We start from the raw sequence: 21,181 nt of genomic DNA on the forward strand, positions 1-21,181 counted from the left end.
GGTTTGTGTTTTGAGAAATAGATCACATGGAAAAAGCTGTGTCTTGTGTTCCTCTTATCTAGACATTTAATCTCATTTGAGAGAAATCAGGACCCCTGCATATGCAGGATTCTTTGCTGGATGAGGTCACTGGATGCAGACAGGACTTTGCAATTCTCCAGGACTTATTTTATATCAATCCCCAAATTTGGGCTGAGCTGAGTGGTCCTATTAAGTAAAAGCAGCAGGCTGTGCTTGGGAGCCTGACCAAAGCCCCACTGGTGTGCATGGCTGGGGACAGGGGAACCTGGAGGCATGGAGCAGCATATTGCATTTTTATAATGCCAACACCACGTTTTCTTCAGCTGGGAAATCTGCTGTCATTTTCCTCTGTCTTTCTGAAAGGATGAACATGAAGATGTCCTTCCATCAGGAAGGTTTGAGCCACTGGGGCCCTTGATGTGTCCACTGGCCAAAGGCAGTTTGGGGCTTAGCAAGGGCAGGGAGGAGGTGATGAACTGGTCAGTAAAAATAAACCAGTAAAACCAGCAAAACATCACATGTGTGTGTCGAGGAGTATTTGCTCATGGCTCTCTTTCCAAATGGAAAAGAGAAAGGAGCATCCCCACAAGGGTGGGTGAACTTAAAACAGTGCTCAAAAGAACCTCACACCTACAAGTGCATCAGCTGTAACCACTTCTGCCCCGAGGTGCTTCCTGGCTGCCTTGGGAGCCACCTGCAGCTGCTGCACAACAAAATTTCCCTTTTAACATCTTATCTGTGTGGTTATAATAGAAAGCATCACGGTAAATGGTAGAAGATTATTTTCTTTGTCTTGTGCTATTACTGAGCATCATCACACGTGTACTGTTGTGGCTGACAAAGCACTTCAATTCTAAGCTTCTATTTTAAGATGCTTAGGACTACTCCAAAATAGCTGTTCTTTAGCTGAAAGTCTTCCTTTATATTCTTAGCAGAGATGTGGGTTTACTTGGAGAGTTTCAAATTCCATTTGATTTTTTTTTTACATTTATTGTGAATTTAAACATGTCACCAATATATCAAATCTATTTATTACATTGCTTTTCAAAGTAAGTGCACATTTCTGTCAAACAAAAACACATGAGAGAGGAATCTATGTTTTTGTTAATTCTAGCATTTAGAAAATGTATTTCAAACTCCACTGAAGTAAGATATGCACTTTTTTATTTTCCTTTTTATTTACCTTCTGGTTTATGTGGTTCAGATTGCTCTTGGGTTTTGTTGTCTTTAAGCTTTCATTCTACCTTCTTGAGTGCTAGAACCTTCTTTATATTTTTGTTTAATGCTCACCTGAATACAGCAGTGGGTCTTTTTTCCTAATCCCGGGATGTAATAATTGAAAAATTTTCTAATCTACTCTAAATTTCGACCAAATCATGAAGAATGACACGCTAGGATTTTAAAGACCTTAAAAGAATATTATATTTTCTTTTTATTGGCATGTTGTTGTTAATATAAATTAAGCTTGATTATTTTATTTTTGCCTTTCTACTGCCCTTCAAATTAAAGCACACATTCTTGACTCATGGTTGTAATTCAATTTGGTATTTTAATCTCAAAAATATCATGGACAGCTTCCCAGAATTTCTGAGCACTTTATCTTAGAATTGACCCTCTTGACATAATATCTCTGGGGGGTTCTTGTGAAGTATGAGGCTAGGATTTAGCCTTAATCCACTCCTAAATAAGATGAAATCTTCCCTGGATAAGAAGAACCAGCCCTTGGAGGGATGCTCCTAGCAGAGTACCAAGTTTTTTTTACAGTTCAGGCTTGCAACAGGTATTTCAGCACAAAGTCCTTGATTTCCCTAAATAATTACTGTGGTGGTGTTCACCGGCGTCCCAGGACGAGGGAAGAGATAAGAATCTTGACTCCATGATTCAGAAGGCTGATTTATTATTTTATGATATATATTATATTAAAATAAAATGATATATTGAAACTCTACTAAAAGAATAGAAGAAAGGATTTCATCAGAAGGCTAGCAAGGAAAGGAATGGAATGATAATAAAATCTTGTGACTGCTCATAGCCTTGACACAGGTGGCTGTCATTGGTCATCAAGTAAAAACAATTTCACATGCTGGGCAAACAATTCTCCAGATCACATTCCAAAGCAGCAAAACATGGAGAAGCTGAAGCTGTTGTGCGTGGCTGGGGACAGGTGAACCTGGAGGCCTTTTCTCCTGAGAAACTGAAGCTTCTCAGCTTCTCAGGATAAAAGATCCTAACAAAAGGATTTTTCATAAAATATGTCTCTGACAAATTGCTTTGTAGATGAGTTAAGGAAGGCCTTGCCCAGGGCCGGGCACACCTGCGTGTACCAGTGCGACGTCCATCCCCGAGTACTGCGGTGACGTCCATCCCCGGGTACCGCCACGATGTCCATCCCCAGGTACCGCCACAGGGATGTCCATCCCCGGGTACCGCCACGATGTCCATCCCCAGGTACCGCCACAGGGATGTCCATCCCCAGGTACTGCCGTGATGACCATCCCCAGGTACCGCCACGATGTCCATCCCCCAGGTACTGCCGTGATGTCCATCCCTGGGTACCACTGCAGGGATGTCCATCCGTGGGTACCGTGGCCATGTCCATGCCCGGGTGCCACGGCAGGGATGTCCATCCCCGGGTACCGCAGCGCTGTCCATGCCCGGGTGCCACGGCGGTGTCCATCCCTGCAGCCGAGCGGCTCCGCAGAGCCCCGGCACTGCCCCTGCCGTGCTGGTTTCCATGGCACTGCATCCAGCAGGAACGGGCTCCGGGCGCTCTGCCTGGGGCTCCTTCGGCTGCTCTGCTGCGGGGATTTGCTCCGCTCGCCTGCGAGCGCTGGAGGGGAGGCAGCCCCAAGGCACCGCGGTGCTCATTGCCGTCACCGCTCCTTGTTCCTTCTGAAATCAGAGAGCCAGTGACGGATCCGGGCAGATTCGTGCGGCACATCGCTGCCTCCTCACAGGCTGTGCGCTTGTTCTTTGTTCTTTTGGCTGCCGATTGTCCCTTTGTGCCGCTGGCTTAGCGCGGAGCTGTGCCCACCCGCCGGGCCTGGGGCTGCAGCACATCAATCCCTCACCCTGCAGGACCTGTTAGGATGTCCAGCCATGCCTGGCTCCTTCTCGGGAGTGAGTGCTGCTTCCGAAGTGCTCCAGCTGTGATTAATTATAGCAGCTTCTCAACAGCAGCTAATTAATAATGCTTATGGTGGCTAACCCTGCTCAGACAGCTGTGTGCTGTACAGCTGTTCTTACAGGGACTGATCTACACAATTAAGGGATATATGTGGGAAAACTAAAAAGATCTAGCAAAACTGGCAGTATATTCCATAATAATGCATCCACTTGTTTTGGGATCTCAGCCTCTTAGATGTTTTTGGTGTGTTTTTTTTTTATGTCAGTGATGGTTTTATCACTTGTCCACAGTGGATGGGCTTTCAAATGTATCATATGCCTCTTGAACTTTGTTTGCTGTTTATTTGGAGCTAAAGAAATGGAATTCAAAGTAGGCAGGTGGTGTGGATGCTACAGATTTTTATCACTGCCATTTCTTTATTTTTCTATCAAGGTAGCTGGATCAGAAAGAATCAACAATATGAAACTGATCTTCATGTTAGTTCTAAGTAATGAAAAATAAGACTTTTAAACTCTACGTGATTTAAGAAATGTACACAATGAACTTAGTCTTTGTGTATATCTTGTTATGTGATTTCACTTTTGCAGCCACTGTCTTTTAAGCACTTTAACAGAAAAACTCAGCCTACAAAATGATGAGAAGAGCAGATAAGGTTCATAGGCAAGCCAGTCCTGTTCCAGTCCTCCTCGCCCTCAGGAAGGGCAGCTGATGCTAATCTTCACTAAAATCTCAAGGCACCTGGGAAAATGGAAATAACATTTTTAACATCTTAGCAGGTCATGAGCAGTAGTGTCACTCACAGCATCTTGGCCTGATTCCAGTGTGGGAATTACATTCTGCTGAGCAAATGCACCCTGTTGCATTTTCAGTGATTCACTTTTTGTCTTATGTGGTGTGGAGTTGCTGAGAAAAGTTGAATGAGCAGGGGCTTCCATACTGCCAGAAATATTTAAATGGTGGATTAAGTCAATCTACAGTAGCTTTTCCTGCTTGTCCCTAAGCTTTTTTTACAAAAGTACTTTGAAAAGTAAGTGCAGTGCCTCACCTGAAGAGATACTTAGCCACAGAGTCACAGGGAACAATTTCAAAAGCCTCTGTGTTGGGCATGACCAAGGCCTTGATGACTGGTGAGCTCTTGAAGACTCTGCATGCACTAAAAGTCTCTTTCCAAAAAATTTCCTCCTCTCCACTGTGAGTAGTTAGTGTGGGAATGTTAGAGAGAACATGGTGGTAGAACTTTCTGTACAGGGTAAATAAAATAGGAGAGGAAAAGGGAAATTCCTACAACTGATAAGTACTGAAATGATACAAGCCTGCTGGTTTTACTGCTTCTATAGAGTAGAAGTGAAGATAGCCATAATGGGGAAATGTTTGAAAAGCACTTAGCAAGGGTAGAGAATTTTATCAAAAAAGGCAGGGGTTTTGTGTTGGGTCTTATTCACATCAGAAATGTTTTCCTGCATATTGCTGAAATGAAATGTCTCTCAAGGCAGCTGAATGGGTCTGAGTAGGTTCCAGTGGCTCTTGGGCAATGGGAGCACTCAATAACAAGAGAGAGAAAAAAAAAAAGCCTAATATGATCTGTTGAACTGGAGCATTTTGATGAGAGCTGAGTTCTGAAGGAACCAGGTGTTATTTTGCTCCTGGCAGCAATTGAATCTTCACAGGTTTTTCATGACATCACATCTTTTCCATGTCTTAACCAGTGACTCATCCTGCTTGCCTGTTTGTTCCTATTTCTAGCTGCCAGCAGGAAATGCTAAGCTTAATGTTAACATTCTCTTATTAATGACACATTAAGTCTAGTCTGCCCAAGGTCCCTCTCTCTTGTGCTATGTGGTGGGTGGGTGGTTTTTTTCCCCCTTTCCCCAGGTGACTTTTGTTTATCTGGTTCTTGGTGGCTTCCACTCCAAAGTCTACTTTTGCAAAGGAGATGTGTACCTGTGTGTAACAGCCCCCTATAGCCACAGGGGGAAAGTGGATTATCCTGTCTCCAAGGCTGACCCAGCCCCAAACAAAGTGCAAAATGCCATAGTATGTTACAATGTGACATTTAACAGCAGGGAAGAAGTCTTTCCTTCAGGAGGTTTGAAGAAGGCCCAGATCGTGGTGGGTGCTGGTTATTTGGGAGGACGTAGCCTCTGTTCTGACTCTGAGCAGCCTAAGGAAGGATCATGCCACGTACATGCAGACTGGAGATGTTGCCAGTAGCTGGACAATAAGCAACTCTCATCCTTGCATGAATTCTTGCATGAATCAACTCTCATTCTTCTTTTAAAAAAAAAACAAAAAACCATGGAAATCACACATTAATTCTTTAAAAAATGTAAATGTTTATTTCCTTAGAGGCTATTTGTCACGTACACTGCTAGAAAAGTCATGGTGCTAAGGGGATTAAATTCAGTACAGATTAGATGTTTCTGTGACATTTTATTTGGAACAAAGAATTTGTGGCTGGAAATCTTGACTAGAAGAAGGATGGTTCGGAATCAGGGATTGTGGGTTTTCAGACCTGCAGCAAAGAGCATCTGTCATTATTTAAAAACTGAAATATGTTTTCTGTGTTAGTGCCTAGTAGTTTCTGCTGAGACAGCCAAGTAAATTTAAGAAAAGCTGATTGTACTCCTATTGTGAATGTTTGCGTGATGGATCTTGAGACTAGAGGGCATCTGCACACAATGCAAATGCATTTAGGTCTTTTTCTTCTCTGATAAATACTGAATTTTGATTGCTCATTAATGCAAAACCTTCACATTTTTGTTTCAAGCTACCCACTAATGGTCCTGTGGGTGTTTTTAATTGTTTGCATAGAGCACAGGCACACATGTAAGCTGCAGAAGAGCAGAGCTGGTAGCACCCTGGTGTAAATACATCTCCCAGAAACCCTCCTGTGCCTGCTCACAGCCAAGCTCTCTGGTTCCTCCTCAGGGACAGCCTAGCAGCTTTCTGGATGCTGGGGGCTCAGGCTATTCCACCCAGGCATTTGGCTAGACTGTTAATTAGTGCTACATCACCTTTCTGCTGATCCCTGCCTGTGCCTCATGTACTTGGCTCCTAATGAGTTTGTGGTCTACCTGGAAATCTTGGAAACAACTTGGCGGGGTGGGGAGCAATTTCTGTCAGTTGTTTTTTCCTTCATTAGATAAACAACTTGAACTTAAAAACCTGAAATGACTAATTACCTGAGGCTCGTGGTGTTTTAAACTGAGAGAAGGACAACTGCTGTAATTGCTGAAGAAAGTGAGCTCAGATCTTGCAGTTTGTTTTATTTTATTTATGCTGAGGCATCTCTGTGTGTGAAGGGGGTTGTGCACTTGAGCTCTCATGGGGTGAGTCAAGAAAATTAAGCCAGTTTATTGCTGTCTAAGAAGCTAATGTAACCTAAGGAAAAAAGTAATTTCAGGGTGATCGTACAACAATTCAGATGCAGTTGGAGAAATGCCACTATAAAGCTGTGAGGGGAGATGACATGCTCTGTACCTGTACAGTAAAACAGAGTGAGGAAACCATCAGTGACTCAGGAGGAGATGAATCACATCTCTGTATTGTAGCACATGGCTAGCAGGGAAAGGGTATGAACAATCTTTATATACCATGAGATACAGGATGCATTTCCCTCACACACTCTGTGAGAAGGCAGGCACACAAGAAGTATATTCTAGTGAATATGCAACTTACCTTTCTAATGGTTTAAGTGCACTGCCACATAGGACAGGTTATGACTGAGCAAACTCATGTTATCCCTTGGGGTTCTGTGCCTCCTGCAGCCCCATCTCTCACTAATGTATAAACTGGGGCCATCCCCACTCACAGGGGGATCACAGACAGAATTCTGAAATCAAATCAGATGTGCTAAAGTCCAGAGCTTTCAGGCAGTAGCACAATTTGGCTTTTTCAGTCCAATTCCTCACTGAGCTGAGGCACTGAGGTGGTATCAGGACAGATTTTGGGAGTCACCCTGTGTGTCCCTTGAGGCTGCTTCCCAGGATAGCCTGGATGTATGTCCCCAGAGCTGAGTCCTTGCTCTGAGCCATTGTCAAATTTCATTTCTTTCCAAATTACTCTGCATGTAACTTGACAATGTGTCTTGCAGTCACTTTCTGCCTAGTCACAGCCTCATGCCCTAAGCCAGAGTGGGCACTGCTTAAACACAGAGGAGAAAATAGGAGATGAGGTTTAGAAGGCAGATGAACCTGTGAATGCAGGTATCAAACAATAACTCTGTGAGCATGAGATGTGGAGAAACCTGACTTCCTATGGATTTGTTTGGTTTTGTTGGTTGCAGGATCTCTGAAGTTACTGATTTAGGGCCTTCTCCCAATGAGGCACAAAGAAAGCCTCTCTGTTATGAATCCTTGGAAAAGATAATCATTGCACTTCAGCTTTTTTCACAGCTAAGGTATGCTTAAGGTCTCTCTTTACCTTACCAACTACTTTTTGTGACAAATATGAAAACATTTGAACACATTTTCCTTCAGGCAAATCTGATCAAGTGTGCCTATGTGGAGACTGATGTTTTAATAAACTTCATGTCTTTAGGAAATCAGGCTAAAATAAACGATCATCTCTCTGAACAGAAGAACAATACTATTACTGCTGAGACCTTCCTTGCTTGAAGAAATATAGTTAGGATCTAGTTGTCATGGCTGGTTTAACTGTTCAGCAGCTGAGGGGGGATGTGGTGTCAGTGAATATGAGAGTGCTCTGTGATGGATTTATCGCTGGCAGGAAAAGAAATGGTCACTCAGGCTGCAGGGTGGAGCCCACCTCATTGTGATATTCCCATCTCTGACCTGTTGCCAGGAGGGAACAGAGCAGTTCCTCAGCCAGTGTGCAATGGTTCATCGTGATCAGCCAATGCACTACCCTGTCTTGAAATAAATGCGCAAGTTTAAGGGAAAAAAAATCACATCTTTTCCCAGACATCTGGTGGAGAAAGAGCAAGATTCCTGCTGCACAGCCTCTCCACTGGGAAATTCACAGTGTGTTACAGCTGTGGATGGTCTCACAGTGGTGCAATAGCAGAGCCTTTTAAGCAAGCTGTAGGGAGCTTATTTACAAGTGCTGTCCTGCAGAGAGGCTCTGTGATGTTCTGGTGCAGAACAACAGGCGGCCCAGACTGGCTGCTGTGTGTTCTGCAAGGGCCAACGCTGTCTCTTGCATGCAGCAAAAACAAAGCTGCATGGATGGCTATGATGATGGGCAGGATGATTTTAAAGCTGAGTTTCCTCCCCACTGTCTCCTGAGGCTGTGGTGAGGTGCTGTGTCTGATCTCTACTCCTGCAAGAGTGCTCTATGTGGATTTATTTTACTCTTCCAACTAGTTACATGGTTGTTAAGTCCTTTTGGGTCTTTTTCTTTAGAACTTTAATCCCATTTTAAACCAGTGGCAGCAATGCTTTCTTCAGTGTGGGTTTTGGGGGACTGAAGGATGGTTCATTTTAGAACTAACCCATCACAGTAACTATAAGCTGACACCTCATACTGAGCACACAATTTGAAGGCAAAGCCTTTTGGCTCCCTGCAGCTGTTTCACAGAGCTGCCATTTGCCCAAAGAAGGATGAAATGTGTTCAAAAGATAGACACCTTCAGAGTGAGAGAGACAATCAGCACATGACTTCTCTCCTTGGTTCAGAAGGCAGGTCTGGAGGGAATGGATTGGGCTGTAGGACTGCAGTTCTGGTGCAGAAATATTCCTCAGTTTAAAAATAAGCTTGCAAAATGTAAAGGAAAAGCGCTCCTGGCATCCAACAGATGGTAGTTGACATGTTTTCTAGTTGTCACAAGTCTTTCAAAATTCTTCTGTTGCATATGCCAGAGTTCACCTTTGTGCTGCCCAGCTGAACACAGAAATGACAACTGCAGGTGGAGGAACTCTGCAGGAACTCTGTGGGTAAACAGAATTAAGATGAACCAACAGAACAGGATTAATAGATCTCATATTAGTATGTGCACCTCAGACTCTGTGATTAGGATATTCCACATTAGTTTCACTTTCTATAGTAATGTTGATTGCATAAAATCTTTAATTTTTGTGTCTAACCTGAGGCAAGAAAGGGAGTCACCCCCAGCATCTACCTCAAGGACATTTCCCTGACCGTGACACTGAATTGCAACATGTGAATGTTTTCTGCCTGGAACAGTCCTGGACTGGTTATTTTGCCTCTGCTTTGAAGTGTCAGTTTTCAGTGAACTCTGCTAACATTTTATTATTGCATTGCAGCTGAGGCAGAGAAGAGCAATTAAAGGGTTGACATCTTTGGTATTTTTTTAATAGTACATGTGTCAAAATGCATTTAACAAATCATGGTTGATGCAAAAGACTAATTAATGCTAAAATGTAAGTAGAGTTCATTTCAGCTGGGAGAAACTGAGAATTTTCAAATGTATAATAACAAAGAGTGGTTGTCTTATTTTAGATATAGGACCTAATTACAGTTTTTGCTTCTGAGAACTGAAGTCTTAAAGCCTAAATGTTCTTTTCTGTTGCAGGATACAGCTGGACAAGAAAGGTACAGGACCATCACCACAGCCTACTACCGAGGGGCCATGGGCTTTGTCCTCATGTATGATATCACCAGTGAGGACTCCTTCAATGCTGTGCAGGACTGGTAGGAAAAACTGAAATACTGTTGGTAATGTTGGGTTTGTTTGGGTTTTGGCCACTTCTCTCTCCACAATTGTTTGTTGAGAACATGAGACATCCCACCCTCTATCACCTCCATGTTCTTTCCTCTTCACCTCAATAATTTGATTTATAAACATTAGAAAAAGTCCTACAGTTTCATTTTAATGAAAAAGTTGTAATTCAAATATTGTAGCATACTATAGTATTTGTTACTTTTAAAAGTTTCAATTTATTGTGAAGAAATTAATCCTTTAATGCTTTTTTTTTTGGGTTTATAAGATTTCTGGCTATGCTGCTAAAAATAGAGATTACCAGTGGTTGTTCAATTCACATCTCAGGAGTTGGGGAAAGGCTGTGTTTCTCCTCAGTAGTGCCCTGTGACTCCACTGAAATGTCTTGCAGTCATTTCTGCTGGTTTCCTGGTGCTCATTACTGCAGATAGGAATGGTCACAGTGCAGAGAAGGGCAGTGCAGTGGTTAATGTGATCTCCTGAGGCAGATTGATTTGCAGTGATCTCAGTGACCCTCTGGAGCATGTGACATCCTGGCTGTGGCACTGGCTGCTAGCATCTGGCTCAGATGCCTGGCTTTCTGAACACCTATTCTGGATCCCCTAAGCCAGGCTGTAACTCAAAAGCTGGTTTGCTGTTTCAAGTGATTTGTCTGTCCTCTAAAGCTGCTCAGTTTTTGTTCTCTCATGAAGGTCACATGCAAAGATGCAGTCTCCACTTTCACCCCCCATCCCCAGTACCACAACACCCAATGATCTGCAGCCCCATCCTGAGCAGTCCTTCAGCAGCTTGTGGTTGAGGAATACATTATTTTTTTGTTAGAAATACAAACCCAAAGGTTTTGCCAAAACCAGTTTCATCCATCAAGTTTTGCTCAGATGAGGCTTTTTCTGCAAGTGTCTGCACAGGGATGTTTTCCATAGGAGTGCAGGCATGTGAGCTGGGGCAATATCTTTCACTAAACAATAAATATTTCCAGCTTGTTTCTCTGATGAAACAAGATCCCTATGACCACACAGTTCATCTACCTGTCTGTCTGTTGGTTCTGCTCTAGTAAGTTTTACTTACCAGTCTTAAGTTAGCCAAAATTTACCAAATCTCCATTTCTTGAGCTGCTACTATTTTAAAGTTTGCACAGGTGGAGTTTAACCTGAAGCTTTATATTGGAAGTAGTCTAAGGTCTGTTCCAAAGGCACTGGTGTGAGAATAAGAATTGGGAAAGGTCAGCTCTGTCTTTTTGACTTCATGTCTTCCTGTGCCACAGGAGCTGCAGGAAAATCTTTGCTGAGAGCGCTTTGTCAGCCAAAGGACAGAGGTGAACCATCAGGGTGTTTTTCCTCTGTGTGTCAGGAATCTTTCCAACCAGCTTTAAGGTTCTGATCCCAAATGAGGTAGTGGGATGGATAAAAAATACCATTTCCTTCCTTCCTGAAGCTTGTCCAGTGGAGAGATGAAGACTGCAGCCAAGACAGCATCTCTGGGCCAGCAGAGTCCTCTAGTGGCTATTGCAGCCAGGAGATGGTTCTCCTCCAGTCTGCAAAATTGCTTCCAAAATTTCCAAAGGCACAAGAAATGGAGAAAAAGGCTTTTGGCTGGTGCTGCTCTATTGGCCATTTTCAAGCATAGCAAGTAGGATTTTTTTCCCCCACCATTCTGCATGATACAGTTATGATTAAAAGAACTTATTCCACTGGATATGATCTTCAGTCAGGAGCTGTACTCTGCATAGAAAATGAAGGTGTCTACTACTTGAGCTCCTTTATCTCCATCTCTGGATCATTGGCACATGACTGTTTTAGCAGCTGCCTGATTGGGCCTCTCCTATCCACAAGGGAAATGAGAATATTCCTCCCAGTCTGCCAAATGATTTCTTCCCTGGGAGACCTTTTACTACCCTCACTCTTTCCATGGGGGGATGTCCTGAAGAGGATCCTGGTTTGCTTTGTGTCACTCACACCTCTCCTAAACCAAGTAAAGGCACTTTCTCTCCTGAGTGAGAGCATCATGGCTGTATATCAGTATTTAGACAAACTCTCCAAGTAGAATATGAATGCAAAGCAGAATCTTCATTTCATTCACATGAATCACCCCAATTAATGATAATGATCTTAAAACCACTGAGAAAGAGGCACTATTTAAATGCATTTGGGAGTACCTGGAACATGACTCTTTCTCTTGTTCACTGGAAAATGTACAACACATTGTATGAGAAACCTTAAAATATTAAGCCTTACTGCAGTGTGGCAAGAGTTCAGGTTATTTTACAAGAAAAAATATAAGTAAGCAAACACAAAGATTGGTTATAATTGATATTTGAAAAGAAGTAATTATTTCCTTTGAATATGTCTTTCCTGTAGGGTGGGTGAAAGGGTTAAATGAGCTTTCATAGCTGTCAGCTCAGTTTCTAGAATTTTTTTAGTAGACTCCTTTGGTAGCTATTATTTGATGTTGGGTTGATAGTTTTGTGTGTGGATAAATCACTTGTTTATACCTTGTTTGAAACTGCAGTGGAACTAAAATATACTCAGTACTTGAAACTGTAAAGTAAATACAAAATATTATGGAAGCTGTGCTTTGGACAATCTAGACAATTTCATAGAAGGGAAATAAAAATTGGTAAAATTTAACTTAGATACAAGGGACATCTGGATTCACAAATCAGCATTATTTATCTTTAACCCAAACTGAGTTGTTGATACCTCCATGTAACTGTGAACCTGAGATTATTTTTCTTCTAAGAATGAAACACAATGTTTGTGCTTTATTGTTAATTTGGGGAATTCAGCACAAACAAGGCACAGCATTTTATTATGTCACAGAAATGTGTTTCTTCCAGTGTGTATATTAGGCTGCCCTGATGGTTGTTGAAACAGCTCCATCACACAAGCCTTGTTATTATTCCTTTATCTTTCCAAAAGCATCTGGAAATTTTCTGCCTTTCATTTTGTATGGACATCAGGGTTCCTTTATTTGTTCTTCATAACTTTTTTGGTTGTTTTTTATTCCTTAGAAGAATAAATTGGTGTTCTGTAAGAGGTTTTCCACTAATTTGTACAAAGCTAGGAGAAGGATGCAGTTCTCTGGGAGATCCTTCATGCTGTTTGCTTCTTTTTCATTTTCTAAGTAATTCTGTGTAAATAGTTAAGATTTGGCAGGGTGTCCCCACAGGATGCCAGGGGCTGAAATGAATCCAGAGGCTGAACTGTGAGTCAGAAGAGAAGCCTGCTTGTAGTTGTTTGAAGTTGAACTTGGGGAGACTTTATTTCTCTCTATTGCTTATGGAGGGGAGATTTCATCTCCCTGGGTTTCTGGCTGATTTCTGCAGTCACCCCCTTCTCTGATGAGCCTTGAGAAACCCCAGAGTACCACAAAAACTCATCACAGATTCATATTAGCTCTCACAGGACTTGTCTACATGGAGACACTCAAAAGGGTGAGACTGGAGGAGCTAAAATTGGGATTGGAGTGAGATCTCTCCAGGAAGACACTAGGGAGAGTAAGAAGTTTCATTGCACACAGTCTTTGTTTATTTTTGCATGTTGCACTGTGGGGCTGGGCTTGGGTGAGGTTCCTGCTCTCCAGGGCACTCCAAGGCAGCCTCTTCAAGGCAAGTTGCACAATGAAATGCCCCCTTTTTCCCAGGTATCTGTGGAGTAACATGGCTGGCTGCTTTCCACGGAAAAAAGCAAGTAAGCAACTCAGACTAATTAAAAATTGTAATTAGTAGATCAGAGCTGGAGGCTGCTGCTCATTCAAAAGAGAAGGAATCAAGTGCTTTATTGTTAAGGGAGTTCAAGGAAACTTACACAGAAGTAAAATTTGAGTGGACTCCAGGCTCTCCTGGGAAATGGCAGATTTGCCTGAAACTGCAGTGTCCTGCCTGGAGTGCTGGTGGGGCAAAGAGTGGGAAGGTGAGTTAGGGAGTGGAAGAGGATGGAGGAGAGGAATGTATGGCTTCTGGCATAGCCTTGGGGAGGAGGGAGCCTTCAAAGACAGAGCTGACTTGGTGAAGATAAAATAGGTTGTGTGGGTCTGAAAAGTTGGATGAAAGTGAATGCTACTGAGGTAATAATGTTCTGCTGCTGGCTCTGGAACACCTCTGGGACACCAAAGATGGTGGGAGAGGACTGGCCCCTCAGGATGCACAAAAAGAATATTCTCTTTTGTCATGGAAAAACTCTAAAAAGGCCAAATGTAAGGTCAGATCCTGGGATCCACTGTGAGCTGCACTCCAGTTTCAGCACATGAGCCACAGGAAGCTTTAGAGGCTCCAAGGTCACCCGAGTGCTCCTGGCCAAGCTCCCCTGCACTGCCCCCCTGTGCCACTGAAGTTAGTGTTGGTCTCTCATTGAAGTGCTCTTCCCACCCAGCCTGAGGTGTCCTTTAGTCCTGCTGGGTTCTGTTAGTTCCCAGAGCCTTGCTTTGATCTTGTGTCTTCCCAATTTGGTAAATTTCTCTTTCTCCTTTGCAGTTGTTTCTATGTAATTTTCAGTCTCTATGAAGTTTTCCTGTTTGAGCAAAGACACCTTGATACTTCCAGCTGTTCTTATGGTGTTTCTAAAAATCTACAGCAAACTGTGCTGCAGAAAATGAGAGAATTATTGTTGTTCTGTCTTATATATGGAGTTGTAAATCCAGCATGAAGTGTGCATCTGGTGCATAGCTTTCTTTATGGGACAATATCCTTAAGAGCTGTAATTGATTGTTGTTCTCATCTGACAGATGAGACCCAAAGGAGAAGAAGCTTTACAAAATGCCTTTTTTGTCCCTAATCTTCAAAAATCACTTGATTCAGTTTTTTATCTGGATCTTGTGATCTTTAAAACCCTTGCAAAGTCTTAACAAGAGCCTTTATTGTCACACAAAGTTAAGGAGTGCTAAAACAGAGCAGTGCTGTGAATTACACAGGCTGCATCCTTGCTTTGTGTGTAAGCCTTACACAGAAGTAAGGGCTCGTTTGCCCTTGAATCAACACAGCCTGGGGATGTTGATGGTGTCATTAGTGGTACTTGTTTTCATATTTAATATAGGATTGTATTTTGGCACAGCTGATGGAATGTAACAGTCTCTCTTGACCTCTTGTAGGGCCACACAAATCAAGACTTACTCCTGGGACAATGCACAAGTGATCCTGGTTGGAAACAAATGTGACATGGAGGATGACAGGATTGTTCCTGTGGAGAAGGGGAAACATCTGGCAGATCAGCTGGGTACATGCAAAGCTTTTCTTTCCACCTTTCTTCCTCTGCTTCTTTATACTCTGCTCCTTTCAGTTTGTACAGCAGTAACACTTCAATAATGGTCCCACAACTAAGAAGTGTAATATATTCTAGGTTCATGTTTCACTTGTTTTTGGCTCAGTAGGCCAAGAATACCTGGTAGAATACTTGTAGTGTTGCTGTGTTTATAAAGGTGGTGTCTAGAGGTGCAAGGAAGATAAAGTTTATCTGAATAAAAGAGCTTTTATTAGCTTAGCAGAATGAAACGAGAAAAAGTTTTCATAAACATAATTCTGTCTCCAGGTCTCTAAGTACCATGTGCTCATTATAAATCAAGGCAAACATTGATTTTTGTTGAAGCATTTTTTTAACTAAACAATGAAAAAGAAAGAAGTTTATACATCAGAACTGAAGAATTGAGTAAAACATATTTTAAAAATGTACTAGGCTTCTCTATCCAGGTAAGAAAATGACATTATGTTATTGATGTGGAATAGAAAAAGCAAAACAGTTCCATTGAGAGGAAGCTGGGATTGCAATGAAAATTTTATAATGAAGAGCCAAGTAAACTCATACGAGTTTATAAGTTATTTATCACTTTTCATTATCTATTATAGCCTATAAGATATTTTTAGTATGAAATCAGGGCTCTGTGTTAAAATTTACCTATACTGTTGTTTTCTGTTAAAGAATTCAAAGTAACAAGTAAATCCTGATAAAATTTCATTCGGGTAACAGTGGAGACCCTTACAGTGGGCATAAATGTTTAGCTTGTAAGAGTAGAGAATCTTACCAAAAGACCCCAAAGAATAATCATCATCCTCAATTTATAAAATCCTGTGTTGTCTTCAGTTTTTAAGCAGTAATCGGAGGGTGCATAATAAACTGTTAAACTGGGGGTGCTGGAGTTCCAGGACACACTGCATACATTGGTGTAGCTTAAAGTGTGGCCTTGAAAATGTAAATTCTACATATGGCACATACAAAGGGGTCCCATTCATGGCTGGAGCCTTGAGGCACTGCCATCCTAAACAAATAACAAGCAAATATCAAATTAGACCATTGTTGTTATTATTGTAAGAGTAAATATTTACATGTAGGATTGGCAAAGCAAAGATACGGTTAGTTTGCAAAATCAGTTATGGGCTCTTTTTTACCCATCAGAATTTAATTTGTTTTTGAAAATATGAATGTGAATAAACTTGGTTCCTGGCTGGCAGACTCTCAGGAAGGTTGTGGATGCATGTGTGTCCACCCATCTCACAGCAATAATTACACTGCTAGTAATTGAAATTTTGTCCAGACCAATGTAGCAGCAAATGGAGAGTTTTTATTTGAACTCCCAACCCAATTTGGACTTGCAATGTTTTTTTTCTCCTCCCAAAATTCATCTCCTTGTATCAATACAAACTTGGCATCTAGAATCTGAATCCTTTACGTGTGGGACACTTCAAAACACACACACACACAGGGTTACCATAGCAACTGATTCCATCAATAGGAAACTGTTTTGCAGAAGAATCCCCAGTGCTGCCCTGACCTGGTGCTTGTGCAGCTCACCCTGGAGGAACCAGCCCAGTGCAGAGCAGCCCAACAGCCTTTGGGAAGAGCTGTCCCCTGCTCTTCTGTAACCTCCCAACTTCCAAAAGACTCTTTTTAAAAGAGCTGGAACATAGATCTGATTTGCTCAGATCAGTTTTTCCTTATAGTAACTGTGCTAATGTGTACAGCATTATATGAAATTATTTTGTGAGTTACGTGGGAGGAATCTAATTGGCAATTGACTGCTTAAAGTGCTAATATTCATCATAATGATTCACATAAAGGTTATCCCTCAGCATATTTATCTAAATTTGCATAGTGACATTAACATCATTGAAATAACTCCCTAATCAGATTAAGCAATTGTTGTTAGCCTGAATGTGAACTGAACCAAAACAGATTGGTTTAGCAGAACCTAAGCCAATGTTGGACTAACAGATACCTAAGTGCAGTTCTCCGATTTCCTGTGCTTTTTATATACATTTTTATTCATCATCAAAACAGCAAGTGGAGCAGACAGAGCCCTCATCTGATGCAGGGCAGCTCCCCCTGTTTGCTAACAGGGCAAACATCACCATCACTTCACCCCTTGCCCCATGAATCTTAAAAAGGCTCCAAATGGGGTGGACACCTACTTATCCCCCACATGGAGGTGACTAAGCCTGCCAGCAGTGGCACACTAATCAGTTAAGACCAATTTTCTCTTTCTTTGTGGCAGAATCAAAGGGAAATGATGCAATGCTGAGTATCCCCAGAATGAAGCACGACAGAATGGAGCTTATTGCAAAATAAACTCTCCGTGGGGCCTCAGCTCTTGCTGCTGGCAATTTAATAACCTGACAGGAGAGAAGCAACAGCTTGGTTGGCCCTCGAGGCCCCTGGGGTGAGGGAGATAAGGAAAAGCTTCCCAGTTCAGGGCATTCCTGCTGCTGAGGCAGGGCCTGGGCTGTCTGTCACAGGCTGCTTCTCCCCCAGCCCCTGCTGGCAGCAGGAGGAGCTGGTGCCATCCCCTCCTTGCTGTGACTCCAGCCTTGCTGCTCTGGTTTGTTTTAATCAGAAAAGCTCAGTGTTTAAAGGGTCAAGGAGCATTTTGACAGCAATTGGTGAGCAGAAGGAAAGCAACCCCCCATTTTCTCTCTCTCTCTGACCTCTGCTCTTGCCAGAGGGCAGAAGGGCTTGGGGGAGCCTGGCCCTTGGCAGGGCTGAAGAGCCCAGGAAGGTTCCCCACACCTTGCTGCTGTCCCCACACCTTGCTGCTGTCCCCACACCTTGCTGGTCACCAGCTGCAGCCCAGGGGACCTGCACTGATGAAAGGGGCAGAACTGACTCCCTTACCCAGGGTTTACCCCTACCTGCAGATGTGCTGACCAGGGTAATGGGAAGGACCCATGTATCCTTTTTTCACTCTTAAAGAAGCTTGATAACTTTTAAAAGCATTTCTGCTCACAGTTCTGAGATTGTGGGAATCAACTGACTTTCAGGATTATCTGATGTCTTATTTTCTTCAGGTAAATCCTGAAAAAAACCCGATATTTTAAAACCCATCATGACCATCTGTCTCTATTGATAATTTTGTTCCCTTTTTCCCCCAGGTTTTGACTATTTTGAGGCAAGTGCCAAAGAAAACATCAACGTGAGGCAGGTGTTTGAGCGTCTGGTGGATATAATCTGTGAGAAGATGTCAGAGAGCATAGAATCAGACAATTCCAGGGGCACTTCTGGAAGGAGCATGAGGCTCACAGACAACCCCTCCCCTTCACAGCAGAACTGCTCGTGCTAGTGACCTTTCACACTGAGAAATGTCCTCGTCCCCTGATTAAATTTTATCTTTTCATTTGTGGTGGTGCATTATCATGTAGTCCAGAGGCAGAAGTGTCTGTTGTAGGAAACTGGTATGTTTGTTTAATGTGCTGGAGTGTTGATATTATATATTTCCTCATTCAATAATTTAATAATCTGAAAAAATATTGTAAGTGCACCTTGTGTGAATGTGAGTTACACTGAAGAATAATAATTGTGTAGTGATGCAAATGTTATTTCTACAGAGAATGTTGCATTTTTAAATTCTAAATTCCTCTATTGCAGAAAGAGTGTTTTTGTCAAGAACAGCAGAAAGCACAAAAACCAATTAGAGGGAATCAGGTCTAAGAGCAGAAAGGGGGAAATCTCTTATAAAGCAAGAATATGCTATTTTAAAACATAAACAAACAAATAAATCTCCAGATATTTTGAGAATTGTTGCTGTCCTCCAGACATGGACCTCAGTTTTTCTGCAGGATGGAGCAGAAAGCAGAGCATTTCTGTCTGACAGTGTGAGGTCTCCCAGAGTGAAGAGGAAGGGGCTGGATTTTGTGTCAAGCCTCTAAACAGATGAAGAACACAGGCAGGAATCAAAGCTGCCAGGCTGGGGAGGAGGAGGAGGAGGAGGCCTTGCAGCCATCCCTGTACTGCCTTCCCTGTGCTTTGGCTGCTGCTGAGTGAAGGAGTAAGAGCCCTTCCAGGGGCTGCCCTTGCCTCCAAACTTCTCAGCACAACTTGCAGAGTGCTGGGGGTGTTGCTGTGTTCAGCACATTCCTGTCCCCAGTCTCCTCTCCCCAGAATCTCTCTGTCCTGCAGCCTTTCCCCTGTATCCTGTAGTTTTACCTCTCCAGTCTGGATCTTCTCTCATCAGCTGCTTGCAGGATGAAGGAAAAGGGGAGTTGGCTGCTGAACGCTTGGTTGGAGGCAAAAACATAGAAGATATGGAACAGCACTGTCTCAGAGAGATAAAAATATCACAAACCAAAATGTGAGTGTTGGCAGGTATTTGTGCCAATATTATTAGATTATCTTTCTGCATTTTGTTGTTGATTTATTTTTTTAATCTTGTTCTAGATGGGTGTGTGGGGTGCTAGATTTTCTGGGTTAAGATTCAAGCACAAAGTATAATTTAAGAAAAGTAAGAGTGACTAATAAAACACAACTGCAAATGAAACATGGCAAAGACATCCTGTTATTCTGTCAACTTTTTTGTGGCATCATGCTTTGAAGGGAGACAACATTTTTAAACTGAGTGGATATGGAGAGAAGTTGGTTGTCTTAAGAGGGAAAATTCTGGAAAGTTTTTACCTTTGGTCTGTGATCTCCTCTGACTGAGGAGACTTCCTGATGCCAGGAACAGGAGAGGAGTGCCTGCCCACTGCCCTGTAATGTGTTGGATCATGACACCACTGAGTGCTTTTGTAATTTCCTTCTGCTGTGTCTCAAAGTGTAATAGCTCTAAGAAGAAAAGCACAAATTTCTGGACAAAAGTGCAACTTTGTTGGAGTGGTTTGAGCTCATTGTGCTAAAGGCTTGATCCCTCTGTCGCTTTTGGGAATCTCTACTGTGACGTGTTGGGGGTGTGTGTGATCTCGTGCTGAGAGTGTGATTTGTGCAGTGCTGGGACTGTGCTTGTTGTATCTAAACTCCTGAAACAGCAAAATAAAGAGAAATGTACTCACTGGGTGTGGCCAGAGAGCTTGTGTCAGCTGCATTTCTTGTGTTAGGAATCCTCCACGTGTGTGGAGAAATCTTTTTAATGCTTTAAAAATCCATCAAACTACATTGATCTTTCTTTAACAGGTGATGGTCTTCGAACCCAGCAATCTGGAATCACTATGTAGCTTTAGAACAGTGAGTAGAAGGATTATTTGGCCAATAAACGCATAGTGTTGTGTTCTAATTGTAGAAGAAGCAGGTTTTAGGGCAACTTTTATAACTAGCAATAAAATTTAAAAAAAATTCACACCAGATTTTGAGCTGTGCAGACAAACTTAGTACTTCAGTGCAAATAATGATTTGTCAGCTCAGCAGCTCCCTGATAAAAGACAATGGATTCAGCAGAAATGGAATTTCAATTATTTTCTTTCACTTACTCTTTTTCCTGTAGCAAAAAAGACCTTGCCCTTTCCTACCCAATATATAATTGTGTTGTTCTGGTCAAGTCAGATTGGCTTCTTTAAAGAATACAGTTGCATTCCAGGCCCTTCAAACTAGGATGGGCAGAATTGTTTTTCACAGGACAAACGAGCAAGTAGCTACATGGCAATCTGAAGAAAAGAGTTGGGAATTCTACCTTGCCTGATATTGCATACATGGAGAAGCCTGATACTTTTTGCAGAAATCCTGCAGAATTTATTTCAAATAACTAATCAAACCATCACAGGTGACTGATACACAATATGTATATTAATTCAGAGATGTATCTCATAATCTTCTGTTTGCTGTGAAGGAATACAGGGAAAGCCTTTTGCCTTAAATGGCCTGCAGCTGGTTTCAGTACCAGCAGTGAGTCAGGAGTAATTGTTATTTGCATTAACTTGTAAGGGGAATGGCAGAATGTGAGACACTGGTTTGTCAGGGCACGGGAAATAACCCTGCTTGCACTGAAGGCAAACTCGAAATTCGTGATGTGGGCTTGAAGAGAGCCTTGTGTTTGTCTGGCAGGATAGTTGTGTTAATAAAGCAGCCTGGTTACAAGGTAAAAGAGGGGCACTAGGGTGTGAAAATGAAGAGGCGACAGCTCCTCACGAGCGGCTCTCTGTGTTTGTACATAACAGAGCGTGCTGTGCTCGGTAAAAGCCATGGAGAAACCCTGGGATTGGAGAAGGT

At 42.4% G+C, this 21,181-nt stretch overlaps 1 protein-coding gene across 2 annotated transcripts in view; it reads left to right on the forward strand.

The window, feature by feature from the left end:
* Window positions 1-20,045, forward strand: part of RAB3B (RAB3B, member RAS oncogene family) — a 51,621-nt gene extending 31,576 nt beyond the window's left edge. For both annotated transcript variants that reach the window (XM_066555402.1, XM_066555403.1), the window contains 3 exons: window positions 9,642-9,760; window positions 14,874-14,998; window positions 18,142-20,045. In XM_066555402.1, the coding sequence (XP_066411499.1) occupies window positions 9,642-9,760; window positions 14,874-14,998; window positions 18,142-18,329 (432 nt within the window). In that variant the 3' untranslated portion in view covers window positions 18,330-20,045. The remainder of the gene's footprint in view (window positions 1-9,641; window positions 9,761-14,873; window positions 14,999-18,141) is intronic.
* Window positions 20,046-21,181: the final 1,136 nt, after the last annotated feature.

Source organism: Molothrus aeneus, chromosome 9 (genome assembly GCF_037042795.1).
Source record: "Molothrus aeneus isolate 106 chromosome 9, BPBGC_Maene_1.0, whole genome shotgun sequence".
Taxonomy (NCBI): Eukaryota; Metazoa; Chordata; class Aves; order Passeriformes; family Icteridae; genus Molothrus; species Molothrus aeneus.